Source organism: Anopheles bellator, chromosome 2, assembly GCF_943735745.2.
Source record: "Anopheles bellator chromosome 2, idAnoBellAS_SP24_06.2, whole genome shotgun sequence".
Taxonomy (NCBI): Eukaryota; Metazoa; Arthropoda; class Insecta; order Diptera; family Culicidae; genus Anopheles; species Anopheles bellator.
Window position 1 is genome coordinate 50075589 of NC_071286.1, and position 20123 is coordinate 50095711.

Sequence of the window (20123 nt, forward strand, 5' to 3'; positions counted from 1 at the left end):
CTGGGTAGATTCTCCCCGCTCGACTTCCTCCCAGGATTTGGGAATGAAGACCTTCAACAATTCACTCAGCCTCGCCCGGTCTCTCAGGCTGGAGAAAGGTTGACTTTTCTTTTAACTTGCTCCTTCATCTCTCTCGAGAACAAGAGAAAAGGGGCAAGAAGTTGGCCACGGGAACACGGCAGAGGAAGGTGGTCGTTTGCTGACTGACGAACGCGTTTGTGTTTCTGCGTTTTCCTGCACTTATGCAACGCACCGCTCCGGTGTGGGGTTTGAAGAAGGTCCAGGTTTCTCTCGATTCAATGTTTTTAGTTTACGGTCAGACCTTATTTTTATGAGTGATGTACATTGTCAACTGTAATTTTACATTTTTTTAACATTTTGTCAGAAACTCCGGATATGGCCGTAGTACAGCCAAATATCAAATGTAGCCAAATATCGATTGTTGCTATCGCTGTATGGCACGTAGCGCCTTCCAGTTGATACCAGATGTCATCCAAATTTTCAGCTTCAATTTCGCCGGAGAACCAATCAGCCAAAGTCCGCACCAAACAGTCACTCGTTGTGGGTGCATTGGCTTCTCTTGCACGATGCGTGGATTTTCCGTACCACAAATAAAATGCTTTGCAAATATCGTTCCGTTTGAAGACCTGCCACTTTGGAATGTTTTTTGATATTTTCCAATTTTCGGCAACCGAAATTGTACTTTATACATAAATTTTAAGAATCAACCTTTCGAATAAATGTTCAAGCATCGAAAAATATGTAGCCTTTTTTCATAAACAAGTGAACAAAATCATCTTCAATTGCTCACCCTTGGATACATATGAAAAAATACATGGTGCGTCATAGTTATAGGACGTATTAAAATGTTGTTGGATTTAAATGGACCTGTACGCCATCGACGGTTACGGTTCATTCTTCATTTTTGAATGGGCCGATAATGTCGCCAGACCAAAATTCGCACCCAAAAAGCCATTCGCTGCATTGGTTTCTCTTGCACGACGTGTGGGTCTTCCGGGCCCCAAACACGACCATTCTGCTTATTAACATAACCACCGAGACGAAAATGGGCTTTTTAAAGTTCGCACAGTTTGAGTTGAAGACTCACCACAATAAGTTTTTAATATTTCCTAATGTTACATATAACAGGGAAAGCTCAGTGCTCCCGGGAGCACGTCCCCGTGGACAGAGTAGTCGGTAACAGTTGTCGACGCCCGTAAAAACACAACGTTACAGAAAGTGACAGAGATGAACATTGTATCTGCTGCAACCCGACACCGCTTAGCGGTTGTGGTTGTCGGAACAAGCTCCCGGTTTTCGGCTCGGATCGAATCAGAGGAAATGGGTGATCGGAATTTGAACGCTTCGACCCGGTCCAATGGTGACTAGTAATTTATCTGAACACCGAGCGTTCACCGGACCGCACGGCTAGATACGGTCGTGGTGGTCGAAGCCCGCCCTGCCTGACAAATCATGCCCGAAGCTGTGATGCACCGGAACACGGTGGCCGTTTCGGCGTTGCGAATTCTTCATGCCGCGTCGTTGGCGGAATGCGCCGATTTCATGCGCCTTCGCCATACTCGGGTGGCGAAACTTTCGTGCAACTTTAATTTATCACACACACAGGCGGCAGGTTTTAATGGCGGAAAATTTTGCCGATTATACTCTACAGTCCCCCCTGAGTCCTGCCCCATTCCGGAAGCTTCCGGAGATCCGGAGTAGTGATCCGTCCGAGGGAATGGACCCGATACCGTCTGGATTCCAGCTGCAGCGGATTGAGGAATGTCTCTCGTTCTTTTTTTCACGGCTGCATTTGAAACGCTTTTCCGAAAGGTATGTTTCCAACAACGGATCTCCTTGTAAGTGTGCATTGGTGTCTCCCGTTCTCCCGGAGGTCATTTTATAGACATTTTATGCATTGGAAGGCATCAGCCGCTGCTGTTGCCGTGCCTCCCCGTATCTGGTTTTAATGAGTAATTCACTCACATACGACGGCTTATGTGTATTCGGCGCACATAGGCACGAAAGCCGCCATTAAAGCTTTTGTTGCGGCGATTTATTGTACCCCTATTTTGCATCAGCGATGTAATTGCGCTACACTTTAACTATTAAATAACTCACAATCAATTAGGGATTTACTCTGATTGTTTTATTTCTCGAACGATGGGACATGTTCAAATATGAAATTCCCGCGTTTCGGGTGACACTGACAGGAAGTCTCCTGCACAACACAACCATTATCGCGTGTAACTTTCGTTTGTCCCACGACCACAAACGGATTCCGTGGTATGCTATTACAAAAGCGACTCACAAGGGACCAGAATGAGTGTGCAGAGTTGGCGATGTATCCGCATGTTTCACCATGCATAAATATGGTTCTCCGGGCGCAACATCTCCGGTTCTCCCGTTGTGGATCCCGTCTTCAAAGCAAGCCATAGCTTCGCCGCCACTTGCGGCTGGCCGTGGCAGTTCGGAAGCGAAACGAAAGGGTTACCGCCAGCAACGAACGGGGCCGCCGTGGCCAGGATGCATAAATGAATCGCTTGTATGCGCTAATCAATTAGCATTTGTCATGGGTAGATTGCCGGGAATTGGTGGGAAAACTCCACGAACGGGTCGCCAGTTGGCACGGGGCGAACGAATGTTCAAGATAGCAGCGTGAGGGATCAAGCGGTTAGGTTGGGTCAAAGAAGGAAAGTGGCTTTCTGATAACGCACAGGCCTGCTGGAGCAATAATGGAGACCGTGTCCGGTGCAGAGAGAGCGATCAAGTCAAACAGGTGGTGTCCGCCCCGGGTAGTCTGGATAGACTGGCACCGCGCAGAACTGGTGGCCAGCAGTTCGGAGCTGGTCCATATTTTAAAACAGTGTCGTGTGACACGCCTCGCACAACCAGACGGAACGGAGTCGTCCGGCGGCAAAGGACAAACGAGCACTCAAAGTACAAATCCCTAGATCACAATTTCCCCCGAGAGATCGGCCCGAACTCCGGACATCGGATCGGGTGAGGTTTGGCAGCGAGGGGCCATCGACCAGAGCAGGATATCGACACAAAGTCGAATCGCAGGATTGGGCACGTACGGCGCGTGCCGCGTATCTCGCCAGCGCCACCCCGTAGGAGAAACGCATAAACGAGAAAAGCGTCCGATGCCAGTCCGCCCGTACCAAAAGGCTTCATGAATACGCGAAGTACACCCACTTCGTGTACGCTTTTCGCGCACGTACGCAATGGAAAATTGCGTAAAGCCGTCGTGGCCCCGTGGGCCGTGCCAGCCAGCCAGGGAAAACGGGCAGAATTCGAGTCCTTGTTATCGCAAGCATCATTCGTGATTTTAATTTGACTGGATTTTTACGTATCAGTATCGGTTGTTAGTGGTCGTTGATGCGGACCTCTACAAGATACCAAAACCTACCAATCGTATTGCGTAACGCTACTTGTTCGATGTGTTCGATGAACGCATTTTAAAGTTGTTCTTGGTCGCACGTTATTAGTTATGTGGATTAAATCGGCAGAACCGGAACATCGAACAGACAGCTTTTCCCGAGTTAGTGTCCCTGTGTCAAGTAGCCTTTCAGTTCACCACAAACCACAAGGCACTCGCCTGTGGTGGATGAACCATGGTCTGTTGGTTTTATTCTAATATTCACGGCCAAGCATTGGCACGAAAAGGAACTCAAGGAATATCTGAATGGTTGAAGACCACCAACAAACCGGAGCTAGTGGAGTCGGATCAATTATTTGAAATTCCAGGATACGAAAAACGATGTGCCCTGTCTTCGAACGCCCGGAATGCCCCCAAACCCCCCAAACACTAGTTCCAGGTTCAATCGCAATAAGTCGAAGGATGTTACTGTACTTTGTAGGCTCCGATCGATTTGGGTCCAAATGGAATTTTGGCACCCGATTTTTCCTCGTCACCGCGCGAATGCGAATGTTTTCCTTGATACGAGGAATCCTGTCGCCACCTGCCCACCACCCACCGGTGTGTTCGTGCTTATCGTTTGTTGCCTGCCTGGTGTCCACCTGGCAAGAAGGATGCGCCGTGGCGCTGACAAAAACCAAGCCTTTGTGAAAGGGAATCGTAACACGAATTAGCGTGACGAGCGGTTATGATAGTGACCCATGAAAAAGTGCTGGGAAAAGCGCAGGCCGTCCATTAGCGTGGTTCCGTGGCTGGCACCGAAACCTAGCCTAACTATACTCGTACGTGGCTGCACTACGCGACGGAAACGCGAAAATATTTCGCCCGATATACACGTGGCCATCCGCGTGCGGGCGTCATGCACGTAATTAAAAATTTAAATTAATGTTTCTCCAGCTTACATAACTCCCGTGCCGCCGGTACGCTAATGTGTCACCCGGTTCGCCGGAAGATGGAAAATGTCCCGAAAATGGCAGAAAATTTAGCATAATTGATACATCTCTAGGAGGACTCCAGCGGCCACATTGGCTGGCTTGTGTGTAGCGCGTAACATACCCTCTTTCCGCCGAAAAGGATTGCTTTTGTTTGGCTTTAAGCATCGCTTCAATACAAATAAAACTTTCGCCATTACCGCGTCGCGCTGCCACCGAAAGTACGTATGGGTACTTCAAATTAATTAACGGATAAACTTTTCCGCCCTCGCGTGCCTTGTCCGCTGCGCGTAACTTCGACCACATAAGACACAAACGTTTTCGTTCGAAAAAATGGCCCACCCCCGAACGGGGGTGTCCTCAGAGAAGTGGATTAAAATAAATCTCATGTCAGAGCATAACTATGTTTCGTAATGAATCAAGTTAAACAAGAGCGCATTTGGGGAGTTGGAGTTGAAGGAATTCTCTAGTTCGCTCGGGGCGTGTTCGGGGAGTCCAAACTATCACCACGCCAACGCCGGTCAATTGTGCGCCCAAGATAAGTTGTGACAGTCGGAGCGCCGGAAAGCATATCGCTGCGCTGCAACCCGCGGTGGGATGTTCTGTTTGGATGTTAGAAGTTACCCAACGGGTTACGGTAAACATTATTCGGATTCGGGTTAGCGCTTAGAAACTTTTCAACGGTGTCGCGTCGCGTCCGCTTATCGCGGCCACGGCCACATGTTTACGCACTTAATTGCGAGTGGCCTTTAAGATAAAAGCCCGGTGTCTTGTACTCTGGTCACACACTCTGGCTGTCTAAGCTCTCGATGACGATAATACACTGATGGTGGTTAATTGACGACACTTGTGGCCCTCGCCCTTTTACGCGAGGAGCGAGTTTCGAGGCTCTCACTTCCGTGTGATCCGTCGGACTGGACTTTGGGCGCACAACTAATGCACAACATCCGGATGGCTCACTGGCACAAAACCATAACAAATCACAGCACACGGGCAGCAATTCCAATTCCGATTCACTACAGGTGCCCCTGGCCAACTAGCGGCGAAGATGGAGCACGCACTAGTGACTATTTATCCTCGTTTTTTTTTTGGTCGGTTTCCGCCAGATATCCTTCGGATCCGCATAGAGGCACGGGTTGCAAATGTGCCCCGACCTGGAGGCCAGAAGCTGCTTCACACACCTCTACAACACACGCTAAACCCGGGCCGGGTCGGGTCGGGAAAAATACGTCCAACAGCGTTTACGTTCAGCCGCGCTCTGTGTACGTTTGTCGACGAGCGTCGTCGAACGACTAGACGGTAGAGCGCGAGATTCGAGAGCTGCTCTGGCGCCAGAGCGAGATTTGGTCCACTTCCTGGCTCTCGGGCGCCGCAGGACAGCCACCAACGGCCAGAGAGCGAACACGATCGCGGACAAGAGCTTTTTCGAGCAGTGTGCGCGGTTCGCTTCGGGTGTCGAGCAGAAAACCCTCGCTTTTCCTTCCGACGTGTTTGTGTGCGGAGGCCACACGCCGGCCCGCATGGAACGCAACACTTCGCCGTTCCCATCCTTGGGGGCCGGGAGGGAGCCACTACTAATGTACCGCACGGAGTGGAGCTTGCCTCCGGGAAGGCTCGGCCAGTAACTACCATGGCCACCCACACCATTTCCATTTCCCGAGGGAGTAAGGGCTTTCCATCGGGGAGCACGAGTGGCCGAAGCTATAGAGAGCGCCGCTCAACGCACATCGGAGTGAAGCGCTGCGAGCATCGCACGGAGTATATATTTTCTATTTTCCCCATTTTTTACTAGTCCTTTTTTTTGTTCGATTCAACGAGAAACGTAAACCCAACCCCGCTGATTGATATGCATCAGTTGTCCGGTTCCTAACTCAACCTTGCTCTTGCTCTCACCTCACGAGCCCGACACAGGTCCTTTCTTGTGGTCGTTTGGAGAGTTTTTGCTTTCCTTCTTCAGAGCCCGGCCCGGCGCTGCCGGGTTTGTAGCGACTGTAAAAGTGCACAAGTTATGAATTCCTTCTGTCGGCCTTCTGTCTCGAAAATCCAGTCGCCGTGCTTCCCATTCATCACGGCCACGGTTTCGACCACGTCCGAAGTCCTGAAGTGCGATTGAGCGGAGAATCCATAACATTTTTCTATCGCAACTGTATACGAATGTTTGCGATTCGGTAGTGTTCAGTAGGGCATATCAGCACCCACTCGATTTTAGGGATGTTAAAGCGATCCACGTTAATGTACGAGACTTATTCTGGCCCGTAGCTGAGCAGGGCATTCAATGTGCCGATCCATCGATTTTTAGTAAAACAATCCTATTGATATAGTAGCTCCTATATAGTATCACCTCTCTCAAATGGGCAGACTGTTGCACTGTTGGTCCGAAAAGGCCACTCAGCCCTAACCGCGTGTCACAAACAAATCAACTACCACGATTGCCTGACGCGCCGCGAAGCGAGTCGTCCGAATGGTGCCAGATACGTGCAAATAAATAAACTAATCAATCAAGATAGCAAATATCATCCGGGTCCGTCGGCTTCATCCATCGGTCGTCCTTGCCGATCGCGGCACAGCCGGGCGGGACAGTTATCCGGAAATTGAGTCACAGAAGGACCGAAGGTTGAGCCTACTTCGCCGGTAGCCGGCTGGCATGATGAAGGTGTGTAGGCAAATATTCGTCCAGTCAGTCCCATCACCAGCATCATTATCGTCATTGTCATCGTCTGGACCGTGGGTTGGAAAACCAAACAAAATTTAACGCGGAATATTGAATGCGATGCGACTGTAAATGAATGTAACACGCATTTGGGGAGCGAGTCAGATGATCAAATGGTCAGTAGGAATGTTTAATGGTGAGTCAATGTTTTAAAATCATTTGCCTAACGGGCCAGACATCGGATACGCTTGGCACGCTAACAGCACAGTGCAGGTTAGTAAAATAAGAGCAAATGCCTTCAAACCACCATGAAGATGACGCAAGAATATTGTGAGTCAGGTTTTCAATGCTGCAATCATACGGGGTACTCTTAAGTCTCACCACTCGGTCCAGAATTTTGATCAATTTCCGTCTACACCGTTCGGCGTCCAACGCAAGCGAAGCGCAGCATGTCGCTAAATAGCTAATTAAAGTCAAGGACGGCGTGGAATCGATTCACAAACGACCCGTCTCAAGGATCGCCAGATTGGTACACCAGCATCCAGCAGACGATCGCGTCTGATGGATTCAAAATAACGAGCTGTGTGACGTCATCGTTGAAGGTGATCTATTTTTTGCCGTTCAGCTCAAGCCAGTCAAGTTCAAGTGTGATCGCCGAACGGCCGCAATACTTTACTGCAATTTCCGCTATATTGTTAACGGTTCCTTCAGAGCCTGTGGGTTCGCTGGCTGGCTGACCCGGTGATGATTCTTCTTCGTAACCATAACACACCACGTCCGACGTCCGACACCATCTGGCGTTGTGGCGCAGCGATAGTGCTCCAACGATATTTATGCTTCACCAGCCAGAGCGCCACCCATTGCTGGATAAACAGAGCCATTGAACTTGAACGGTGCGATTCGTTGAAGATTCGTCCGCTCGCGTTCATCCATTTTGAAGGGGAATTAACCGGCGCCTGAAACGACAACATCCAGAATGTGCCAAAAATTTGTAACCCATCGATTAGGATGGAGCTCGCGTGTGTGTTGCGTGTGGTATAATGATGCCGGTAACAACTTAGCAAGGCCCGGGCATTCCAACACGTAACCCCACCGATGTGTCACCGGTGAAACGCATAAATCGAACCACAGCCCTTCCTGCTGGGGATTATTTATTTATGTGCTAAATTACAAATCCCCGTGACGATGAGCTTTACGTCTTTGATCTCGTATCAGTTACAATCGGGCGGGATTGGCGCCGGTCGGGTCGGGTCGCCCAGGCAGGTGGGCATTGTTTGTTCAGTATTATTATTCATTAGATGCGTTACGGAGACGGAATTATGTGCCGTAGCGTGAAGGTGAAATAATCACATGAACGAAATGGCATTTCAACGTCAACGCCATCATCCGGCGGCGTAGGAAAGTGGGCCACGGTTTACAAACATCCTTTGTGCCGTCGTCGATGAGCCAAAAAATGAGGTGTGGTTAATTACGATTTTTCTCACATTGCATAGACATAGATATTGGGCGTTTATAAAACTAATTTCACAATTGAACAATTGAGGAAGGAAAACCAAAAATCTGCCGTCCACACAATAGTTAAGGTATATAAAAAGATCGCTTGCATCGTAAAACGCTGAACGCTGAAGTTGAACTTTTCAACGTAAAAATAGTCCACGCTCCTACTCATCGGGTGCCCGGGACCGTTTAATAGTTCGAGCTCAGCATTGGGCCAGAAGTGGAAGCGGGGAGCATTAGAATCATAACAAAAATAAAAAAATCCTCAAACCTTAAAACTATATTTGCGTGCGTCTGCGTTAGCGTTACGTGGCGCGGGCAACGTAGCTCTTGTCTACGATTTCTACGAGTTTTCTGTTTTAAATCATTCGCTAATCATTTCACCCTGACCTCCGAGAGACAGCTCTTGTAGCACCTTTCAACAACTCGGAAAATACGAATGGCCAGATTCGGCCTCCACCAATAGCGGGAGCCATGGAAAGCGTACTAATGCGTGCTACTTGTTAATGGACGTTTTACGAGCGCTGTCTGAATTCGTGCAGTGGGCCACCGATTTGTTTGGTGTTTCTTTAGCACCCAAAAACTATGCTGCATTAGAAGTAATCGTGTTATTGATGACGTATTTTTGTGGTCATTTGTTCGTTCGGTTTACGTTCTCCCCTAATGGAGACCCATAAAATTCTGCATCATGCAGATATCGAGTTAGTAGCTAGTAGATCATCCGCCTCGTGCTGCCGATTAATCGGTTTTTATAAAATATTGAGTGCAAAATTTGAACTTGGTGCTAAATACGGTACTCTCCATTCCAATAATAACAATAATAAACTTATAAATATATAGCTATCTAGTTAACAATTGTGATTTATAAACCTCCATAACTCAATGTATTTAATGTTCGCGTGACACCAACAAGTCTTGCCCGCTGGTTTTGGTCCCTGATTAGCTATGCTGATCATTTCAGCTTCAAATTATATGATCACTTTTTTGGATTTGCATTAATCTCCCATTCGTAAGGCCCGCGCTTGGTTTCAGTCTAGCCTTGCTAAAAAGTCGGAAACATTCGGAAAGTTTTAAAATGAAAACAAAAGTAACACGATTGAGACGGGATTGTATGATTACTTCCCGATAACATATAAGACCAATTTCGATGATGAATGTACATGGCGCATGGAGAGTGTGGCATGTGCGTTCTAACGACCTTTCAAACGACTTATGCAAATAACTAGAACCGAAACCCAAATCGGAAAATATATTTCGAACTCGTTTTTACCATCTAAATTGTTGGATAACACTAAATACACCTTTCGGTGTCTGATCCGTGCTTTATCGCCAATACACGTTTCAACCCGGCAAGAGGCATGTATGCCGCGTTTATCACTTCACCACTGCGCGCCTTCAATAAATTGACCACATTGCGATTCGCTTCTCGGTTACTTTTTGCACCGGGTGACACGCTCGAGTTCAACTTAATAACTCGATCGACAACTAAATTAATCGGCGACGGCTTTGCTTCATTTTATTTTTACGAGTTACGAACTTTTCCGCAATCTATAGCAATGAAATGGACTATTTCGGTTGAAATTGAGACCCACTACACGTTCGCGGCGAAGTCTTATCAATTGACCATTCTCCGAACTTTTTGCCAGTTCTTGCCAGTTGGATGGCGCCACGCTTTGGCAGCAGAATGGCTACCGATGGAGGGAGCGTATTGATGGCCTTGCTTCGATCGGCTCCAGTTTTACGATTGAAAACGCATCAAGATTACTCAAAATAGGAACTGGCGCTTGCTAGGGGCCGGATTGCGGCGCCCGCTTAGGTGGAACCTGTTTTAGACGCTTGGCGAATTTTCGACCTCCGTTGTTGGCGCTCGTCTTTGGAATTTCTATGAAAAACACATGTCACCCACTGTGTGGGAGTTTACCCCGTTCGGCTATTCAAGTGGCTGTGCAATGGAGTCGCATCCTGTCAAGTTCTTGTCTGGTGTTTTGGTTGTAAATTTTAAGAAAATCCTACGCTACCTTTCAAGTTCGAAAAAAGCATTACGATTACAGAAGACTTCGCGTGTCAGCGTGAAAGCAAAACCATAACGCACGTCAAACTTGTAGAGCAATTCAACCCAAACCTGCCTCCAGCATTATGTGCGGCATTATCGAAAGAACTCTAAGTAATCCTTTTTTCGGAAACCCTTATATCGTATTACCGCCTTTCTCCAAGTGTTGATCTTATGCGGCTGATAACAACACTTGCCTTTGGCCAGCAGACTCGACCAATGAGAGCTCGGGGAAGACATGGTTATCGTTTGCAACAAATTACTCATAATGATGAGCATCATCAATCACGATGCGTGATAAGATCGATATGGAAAGTCCGCGCGAGTTGCTTGAACAGCAACAAACCAGACAAAAACGAGTCCTGTTCCTGAGCGCAACATTTGGGAATGGGTCCGCACTGCCGCCCACGAGTCCAAACGCTTTGACCGATTGATTGTAGGTCATTATTCAGCACACTTCGGTACGCGGTGAACCGACGGCACAAAAGGCAGGACCTATTAATATAACGACTTCGAGCATGTGTGTTGCGCGAATTGACAAGCGACCATCAGTAGTGCCCCGAGTATTACAGTGGAATCGTACACTTCGTAGGTCTAGAAGTCATTTGGAACAGATTTCACGCGCAGCACTGCGCAATCTATTTGCGCAGGAACGGCTATAACGGCTTAGCGTTATTTAAAAACCTCCGGCTGAGCTTGGCGGTGAAGCTTGCACTACTCTCCCCTAGATGTCGGTAGCGTGACAACAAAGAATTGTGCTGTGGTTTTCCGGCAAGGGAACGTTCAATGATCGCAGCAGAAATTCCTGTAACGAACAAATGACGTTCTCTGTAAAAAATAAGAATGCAAAATGTGTGTAATCGGTTCCATTCATAAGTGCACGAAATTTAGAACGACAACTTGACTCCCATTCCCACTAGAACCGAGTAAAACCCTTAATTAGAACAAGGCAGTAACGCAGTAAATTTAGTTTTTGCACTTCTTATACCATGGAGCAAGGGTTCACAGGAAATACAGTACCTGTCAGCTTCCATTAGATAAATTGTGATTTATGGAATCGTAGAAAAGGCACCTATCGCGTGCTGACGAAGTTCAGTATACTTTGTTACTGAAGCAAACGGAACGGAATTCTTACCTTACAAACGCCTTCAACGCATATGCCGCGGCCGCTGTTACTGCGGCGGAAGTAGTCGGTAGGTTTGTTGCACGAGGTTCCATCGATGACGGTTTGGTTCAGTGTGGCGAAGTAGCGCATACCGATCGGTTTACAATTGAGCTCACATTCCGCGTCCTCTGTCAAACACAAAATGCTAAATGGTAAGTCGTCCTCACCAGAAACGAAGCGTAGCGTATGTGGATTTACCTTTCACGAATGCCTCCCAAATGTAACGCTTCTCCTGGAACGACTGGCTGTTGAAGGTGGCGCACTGCTGTTCCCGAAAGTCACCATCGGGCGCTGGACAGTCCTGGAATGCAGAGAAAGCCCCATTCGGTAGTGCCTTTTGCAACTAACGCGCCACATGGCGAAGAAATGGAAATTTACCTGTTCATTACACAGATGGTACCGCTTGATGATTCCAATGCATTCCAAACTTTGGACCGCGGGTTTGGCAGTCTTTTTGCCGTTGATGTATCTGAAACGATATTGGTGTTTTGCTCAAATTCATTACGGTTTTCTATCGATTGCTGAAATGTGAACTGCGGGACGTTCTTAGCGCGACCAAGGCCTACTTACAACGAAACGCGTCTAGAGACGATTTCTCCGCTGAGGGCGAAGTGGAAGGGGAAAACGAAACGAGCTTAAGGATCTGCGATTATTACCAAATAAGGCAATGTCTCGGTGTAGACGGAAGCGGAAGGGGGTTATAAAAGGAGTGCAACAGCCCAGGTGCTCAGGATCAGTAAGAACCCGGCCCGGCTCAAAGCTTCTATAATAACACAACAACAACAGTTAGAAACCCGAACTTGCGAGGGAACGTTTAACGGTCTTCGCGAAGACTAATATATCGCCGAATAAAGGCGCTTTCTCCAGTGTTGTCAGAAATCGGGGATCTCAGTAGCGACGGCTTATTTCGACTCTGCGGAGCGAACCCCAGCGCCATTACAGGATTAGTGTATTGAAATTAGATCGAACTAGGCAAAGCGAAAGACAATAATGGTCTTTTTGTAAAATATTCGGACAACATTAATTTTGCAACGTTGTGCTTCGCCGAAAATGGTTATGAAATGAAATTAATGAGTAAAACGATGAAACGATACACTTTTTATCTGCACATGTCATGACATCAGGTTGCCCTCTCCGAGTTGTGGAGCTGTCCTATTTGTTGGTGAAACATTGATTCATCTCTGCAAATTGGACAACAACCCGCCAATGAAGCATAATGTATTCAATACATTCATATTATTACATTGATCCGTTTGCGTACGATGATTGGCTTTATGCGGAAAAGCGGGCCACTGATTATCCCTCACTGTTTCGATGTATGGAGCGGACAGATATCTGGCACGCTGATCAGTTTTCATTTGATGCATTACACCGTTAACCCGCTATGGACCGCTTGTTTCTGGGAAGGCACGCTTTCCTCCAATAAACATTCAAATTACGCGCTGGGTTCTAATGCCTACCCCATTTCGTTTGGGGCACATCAATCACGGCGGACTTGTCGGATTGCTCTCGTATTTCCAATTGAAGATTCACTACCGTCAGAAGCCGGACTGCCGGACGGTCCGAGTCCGAGCGAATCGTTCTAGAACTGGCGCAATGGCTTCCCACTGCGAACGCGGGGTTTTTGGAGTTACGGCTGAGGAGTAAGTATAATAAAATGTTTCACATGCAGCCATCGTGTGGTCGTTCTCAGATTAAGGCTCTCGTTAATTCAAATGTCTCCCACTATTACTCCGGCAGTCCGGGCGAAAGAACCTGAATTAAAACTGACAGCTGAGCTGGACCGAACGCCCTTTGGTTGCCTTGAGTTGCGAACCAACGCCCGGCACAAGTGGTTACCGATTACCAGTGGCCTACAGCAATCCTTCCCGACTCCCGAAGGAAGGTGTTCACAACCAACGCTGGATGCTGATAACTACAATCTCGTTTCTCTCCATTGTGCCGCCGTTCGTTACGGAAGGATTTCCAGGTTTAGAGCGCGATCTTACGAAGGTGAGCAGCGTGACCGTGTTTAAAAAGTATCGCACCGATGTTTCCCACCTTCCAGCTGTCATACTGTTGCTGGCCGTTGCATTGAATGCATAATGAATGGCTCACGATGACGTGTCAGCATGGTGCGCGTTGGCGTGTCAGTTACAACACGTGTTTGACACGATTGCCTCTGGCAGACTGACGAGGGTTCCGCCAAAAAATGGCACGTAAATGGCTGGTAAGAATTATGAGCGGTTGGAGCGCAGCATGAAGCAGAGTCTCTACGATCGTTTGGACTCATTGAATTCGGTGCATAAATTCGGTATGGCCACGTGTGCATGCACAAGTGTTTATCATTTCGCTTTCGGATTTTCTCTTTAGCATGGCGAAACTGCAACCTGGAACAGAAAAAATGATATAGAAAGACGAAGGAGATACAGACTAAAGATGGATCTGTCACTTTTCTTATCTCACGGTGCTCAATCTAAATCTGAAACCGGCGGCCGGCGTTTCGTCGTTCCCAGCGTGCAGATGTTGAAGACTTAATCTGGCATCCGGGCTAATGCAAGATCCGTCAGCATGTTTATCACAGCCAACGAGACTGAACCACTGAGGGTACGTTTTGTGAAAATGCTAAAGTTCATGATAATCATCTAAAGCATCCCCGCTGAGTTCTGGGATCTGTCCCACGTGTACTTGGCCCATTTTTGTCCCAATGTTGGCCAATTTGTTCAGTTCAATTTTTGCAGCTGATTTTGTTACATGTGTTTTGGATTGTTTTTGATTTTTCACATTTTTGTAGACAAATTGATCCATTGATTGGCGGTATAAAACGTACCCAAAGAGAGTTCCGAGAGGTTCGTTGAAAACGCCGGACGTCCGATCGGCCAAACAAGACCGCAAAGATTCAGGAGCAAATAAGTAACAGCCCTCATGATTTGTTAACCGACCACGTGTACACCGTGACAAACAGTTGCCCAGACTCGAAACTCAACGCAGTGCTTAGTTATATACTTAAATATATGTTTCAGTTGATATTACATAGGATATTACTTAAATTAAAAGCTATCCAAAAAGCAATTTGAACTTGCAGAACTGCATAGAACGCTATGGTGAAGGTTGGATGAACTAACATAACAGCTCAGAAGTGCGATTTCTCTTTTATGTGATTGCATCCGCCACTGACCGTGCTGGATTTTGATGCTGCCATTAAAATAAAAGCGATTTTCGCTCCGGTTTCCTCCCTAGCAGACCCTGCATATGCGACCGGCGCGAACTGAAGATAGACTCTGGAGACTCTATTTGGAGAGTGCTTTTCGAGTTCATCATCACAACTTAAACACACTTACGGTACAGCAAGCACTTTAGTGCGAACGAAGATGGATAAGTGCCGCAGGAAGCTCGGCGACTCGAACGGCGATGTCGCAGTCAGTGACCGATGCATCCCAAATACTTTTCAGGAACTTCTGCTCGAGAGGATTTGCTTCCGTGCCGCCGTGATTTTGGTAATCCGATTAAATCCTGAACCAATGCTCTCGATGGCGATGCCCGCGAAGGCCGGAGTCATTTCAAGAAACCTGCTACTCGGAAGCACTGACACAACCGTCATTCGTGTTTGAGACGGAGAATCACGGCCCCAAGTACCCGCCCGCGTGCAGCGTTCGTACTTGTGTGAGGAAATTTTTTAATGAATCCAATAAATTCCAAGCAGCTCTGAAGATAGACTCGTATTGTAAGGGAAAAAAAACTCCCGTCGCCTATCGCAAAGAACGTGGACAGAACGCGGGGCAAGTGGCCACTTCCATCTGATGGCCGGCTCTCATTTCGACAGACATCGCCGCCGTGGCGGATATGACGGCGGATAGCACTTTCCCCGAAGCCGAGTCAGCGAAAGGAAGCTCCGGTTACGATTCTGGCAGCGCAAAGCATCGGAGTGGCATAATTAGATAAAAGTGGATTATAGTATTTCTCATCGTTATATTTCCATGTCTAGTCTCGCCCAGTAGTGCCGGGGCACTACGCGGCTCTGATCCCATCGTCCGTGTCGTGAAAGATTGTCGCTTAGCCGGGCGTGTTGATCGCAAGTCGCAAAGCGGATCAAGTGCTTGTTTTTCGGAGCAAATTACAAACGTATTTTACCTACTTGGGACAACGCTGACGAACCTGTGGTGAGTCTTTTCTCTTACTCCTCACACGCTTTAGGCTCCTCGTTTTGGGCAACTTAAGAGCATTGGATGCAGAACGAAACACAAGACGGCGCTTCTATTGTACATTTTTTTTCGGGGAGGACACGCCAGCCACAGTCACGCAGACCGCTAACAGGAGCCTGAGATATCGCGCGCCAGTGAAGTCGCTCATTTATACCAAAAGTTTCCAGCTATATCGTGTAACAGGCGCAAAAAGAAGCCGCCTCTTCCGCTAAGCGCGGAAAAAGCGAGAAAACTTAAACAATGTGTCACTTTTTGCCAGCAGCGCTTTGACGGTGGATCTTCCGAGTGGGCGAAAAACTAACGATTTTGCTCCATTTTCGACAAAGTAACGGACCGAAACTTTGCACGTAGTGTGCACGGTGGAAGAAAAACTTTTGCACGAAAAACGGAAACGAAATGAAAATGGTCCACCCTTTCTAGGTTTGCGCTCTTGACATGGCCCGTCGTTCCCGTCTCCCTAGATCCTTCCACCTCTACGAAAAGAGGGCGTTAGATTTAGTGTGGATACAAAATCCATTTGCGAGATCTGCACTTATTTGGATGGATAGAATTAAATGTTTTCTCCTGCCTTGTCCCACCTCCTTAATGGGTTCGGGGCAGCAGAAACGGGACAGTTGTAACGCAACATGGCGAAAACGTTACTACAGAAAAAGGAGTTGCACACAGGAGTCGCAGTCGCCCTGGTGCCCTGGCGGTCGCCGCTGGTGCTTAATTACGGAAAGCCACAAACGAACGCAAACGCAAACGAAACATGGTCACCGCTGCTCACAGTTGCTGGACGGTTCCTGTTACGAGAGCAACCGTTGGGTGTATACGTTATCGATGTCCAAATCGTTCAATTATTTAAAAAAACATGGGGAGAGCAAAAAGAGAAATCATAAGAAATCAAAACGGGGATTCCAGCGATAAACATATACGGTAGTTTGTTTAAAAAGTAATGATAATTTTGTGTTTCTGCAAAAAATATTTTTTTATTCATTAATATCTATTTTGTCTCTTTTAAAGTATGGCTCTTCGTGGCTTCGGTGAACTTGGCTCTTCGTCGTTCACATGTTCTCGGTCCTCTGAGAACATTTTGAACCGACGTAACCGATGTAACTACAAAGTTATCACTACTTTTTTAACAAACCACGCATGTTGATAATTCGTTTAACGGTATAGAAATGAAATGGGGTTTCAAATGAGTGCACCGATAACAAACCTCTTAGAATACTGAAACCAAACTCGTTCGTCTGCGTAAATCGAATCGATTCCGACGTATTTGACACACATCGCGATTGTCACCATTTTCGCGTTGGAAAAACTATGGCCATAATTGGCTCTCAATGTGAGTATAATACACACATATATAAAAACCATCTCCATAGCGAAAGATTGGCACTCGTGTGCGGGCCTCCTTTGCGCTCATTTATTACCATCGATAGCCTTCGACATCCGGTACGGAAAACATATCCGGGACCGGACTCCGTGTTGCGGCCCTTATCCTCGAGAACGAACGCGTCTCTATAGGCCGCGGCCTGGTGGGAGTTTGAATTGCTTCGCACATGGCTGCTAGCGCCAGTGCAACACCTATTGTCGGGATAAACACTTCATCTAGACTTCCGATTCATTAAACAATCTCTCCCAAGTGGAACGGGCGGCCTTGCTGCGCTAGCCTCTTCTACTGTACGGCGCTTTTTCCCTAGTGCCTTTCCGGTTTTTTGCCTTTTCCACCAATCTACCAAAGCATGGCTCCAATCCGTGCAACATTGCCGGCGCTAGGCATGCCAGGGTCACTGGAGCCTTTCAATGGACGGGATGCCATTTGCGAATTCTATCGCCGAAGCAAATAAGCAATTTGGCATCCAAAAATGACAACACAAATGCGATTGCTATATTTTAACAGGCAACTCGCTGTTCATGATAGTGCAACCACTTTGGTTTGGAATCCATTAACAATAGTGGTGTCTCTCATATCGGTTGCGTCTGAGGCTATCGATCGGAAGTTACCAGCCGAAGAAACAAGGGAAGGTCCACAAAATATGAAGCGGCTTTCGCAGTTCTACACTACATACACTAACAACTCGTGAATCTATGGTGAAGACAATTTTAGTTTAATCAAAGAACTGAAGGATGACAATCATCATTTCGTTATTTCGTCTGTGGAGGCTTCGAAGATGTTTAAAAAGCTTGACTTTTAAAATTATTTCTCGTTGCCATTTGTATCTGATGAACATTTCCTTCTTCGAGCACTACAATTCCGATTATATTGAAAGAATTTATCATTTTCTTAAATGCATTTCTTTCTTTCATGTGCGGGGCACGGGATAAATGGTCCATTATGCAAATCAATCATATTGGAAACATTTGCGTGTGATCCGGTAACAACTTGCGCAGGGCTTGACACTTTCCGATCCATGTCGCCAGTCTAAATGCGTGCGAAAGTGCGTGCCGCCTCCATTCAAACCAATATCGTAATAATTCAATCAACACAATCGCAGAGAGGATCGGAAGCGCTCGGTGCCACGAGGCTGTGTGATTATCGGCGCCATCTCTGGGCCGCTGCGGTGGGTATGCAACATAATTCGATTGGCAAATGGCAGCGAGAACCGGGAGACGGGACGTGCATCTTTCCCAACCGATGGGGACGATAATGCAAAACGATGAAGTGAAAGCCATCGTCGAAAGACTTACAAAAGACTTTCGCTCGCTCGGTGAAAAGTGCACAACCGTTTCAAATAATTGACCGGCCAACGTTGGGTTCGAAATGGGTTGTGTTAGAGGGCCATCAAGATAGCAGCCTGATTGAAACGAGTCCCCGAAACAGTGCCGCGCAATGGAACGGAACGGAACGGTTCACAACTAGGTTCCTTCGCTAGATTGGGCCCGTTTGGAACGGCCGGGTGAGTTACTGAGGAACGTTGATTAGTGAGGCGCGAAAAACAATGTACGGGCACAACGTGCCGTCTCAGCATCGGAAAGAGGGATGCGTGCAAGACGCCAAAACTTTGCCTCCATTCTACCGGATGGGGAATTTGCGGCGTTTATCTTCTATTTGCTGGAAGGACGCCATCGCACGCGCCCCCCAGACGAAGGATTAGTGGTATTTTGCGATTTAATTTAATCAGTTTTCCAAAACTTGTTGCTCGGGGGGAAAGCGGTCTGGGGTGAAGAGTGTAATGATAATTTGAACTGGTTGCCGATACACTACACAGGGAACAGAACGGTAGAGCAATGTCGACAAAGTTTCCGCACTCGTGTTTGCCTTAATGATTTGCTTTTATTGCTTCCGGTGGATGGCCAATAAACAGCAATTGTTCCACCACAATTTACGCTTCATCATTTACGAACTACATCGCAATAATCTCATGCCAATTTTTCTCCGGTTCCACAAGGACAAAATTAGGCTAAAAACAATGGACTAACATTTAAAGTGCGTTTATCCTTTTTCCTTTAACGGAGTGTTTTAATATCGAATGTCAATACAGCCAATATTCGTTGCTAATAAAGAAAATTCTTTGTTATTTTCGCAAGGTTGTTTAGGACGGTCTAGTAGCAAACCGAACCCGGAAAAGTGCCGACAAAAGCTTAGCACAAGAAGTGCAGGAGGCCAAACTAGACAGAGAATAGTTATCTACCGTGTTTATTATCTTCCCTTGCGGAGGGAAAACATGCATGGTTCAGATACCTCGTTTTTACGTGTCCTATCGCACCTACGTGCCTTTGTGCCTGACTTTAAAATCGATTGTTCATGCATTATCATTCGAGACATTTTCGCTACATTCTTGTTCATAGTTGAATAATTTTTGACATCTGTAGGTTAATACAAGGTTGGCTAATAAGTAATCCATTATTTTCACGATAGACGACTTTAGTGATCGATATCTCGCGAAGTATCGTACAGATTTGTGCTCGTTTTAAAGCTGAAATCTCTTCTTCTTCTTTGGTGCTACAACCGCTGTGCGGTCTTGGCCTGCACCAGAGACAATGTTAATATCCCTGGTGCTATCCGTAACAGTTTGTTTTTTACGGACGTGGTTGTTGGTCCCGCGCCAACCCCCCTCTGTCATCGCCAGTATCGGGAATCGAAACCGTGGCCGGTTGAGTCGCAACCGGTCCCGAGATTTGAACCCTGGCCAGCTGCGTTAACAGCGAAGAGCGTTACCAACTACTCTATCAGCGGGGTCAGCTAAAATCTCACACTTAAAAAAATGCTGTCACTATTTTAGGTTTACTCCATTCAGTTGT

At 47.1% G+C, this 20123-nt stretch overlaps 1 protein-coding gene across 1 annotated transcript in view; it reads right to left on the bottom strand.

Annotated features, from left to right (window-relative positions):
* The window catches only part of LOC131207661 (thrombospondin type-1 domain-containing protein 4), a 52561-nt gene that overhangs the window by 20048 nt on the left and 12390 nt on the right, over positions 1–20123 (bottom strand). The window contains exons 3-5 of the mRNA XM_058200284.1: positions 12094–12184; positions 11914–12016; positions 11686–11843 (exon numbers count right to left, since the gene is read on the bottom strand). Coding sequence (XP_058056267.1) covers positions 11686–11843; positions 11914–12016; positions 12094–12184 — 352 coding nt within the window. The remainder of the gene's footprint in view (positions 1–11685; positions 11844–11913; positions 12017–12093; positions 12185–20123) is intronic.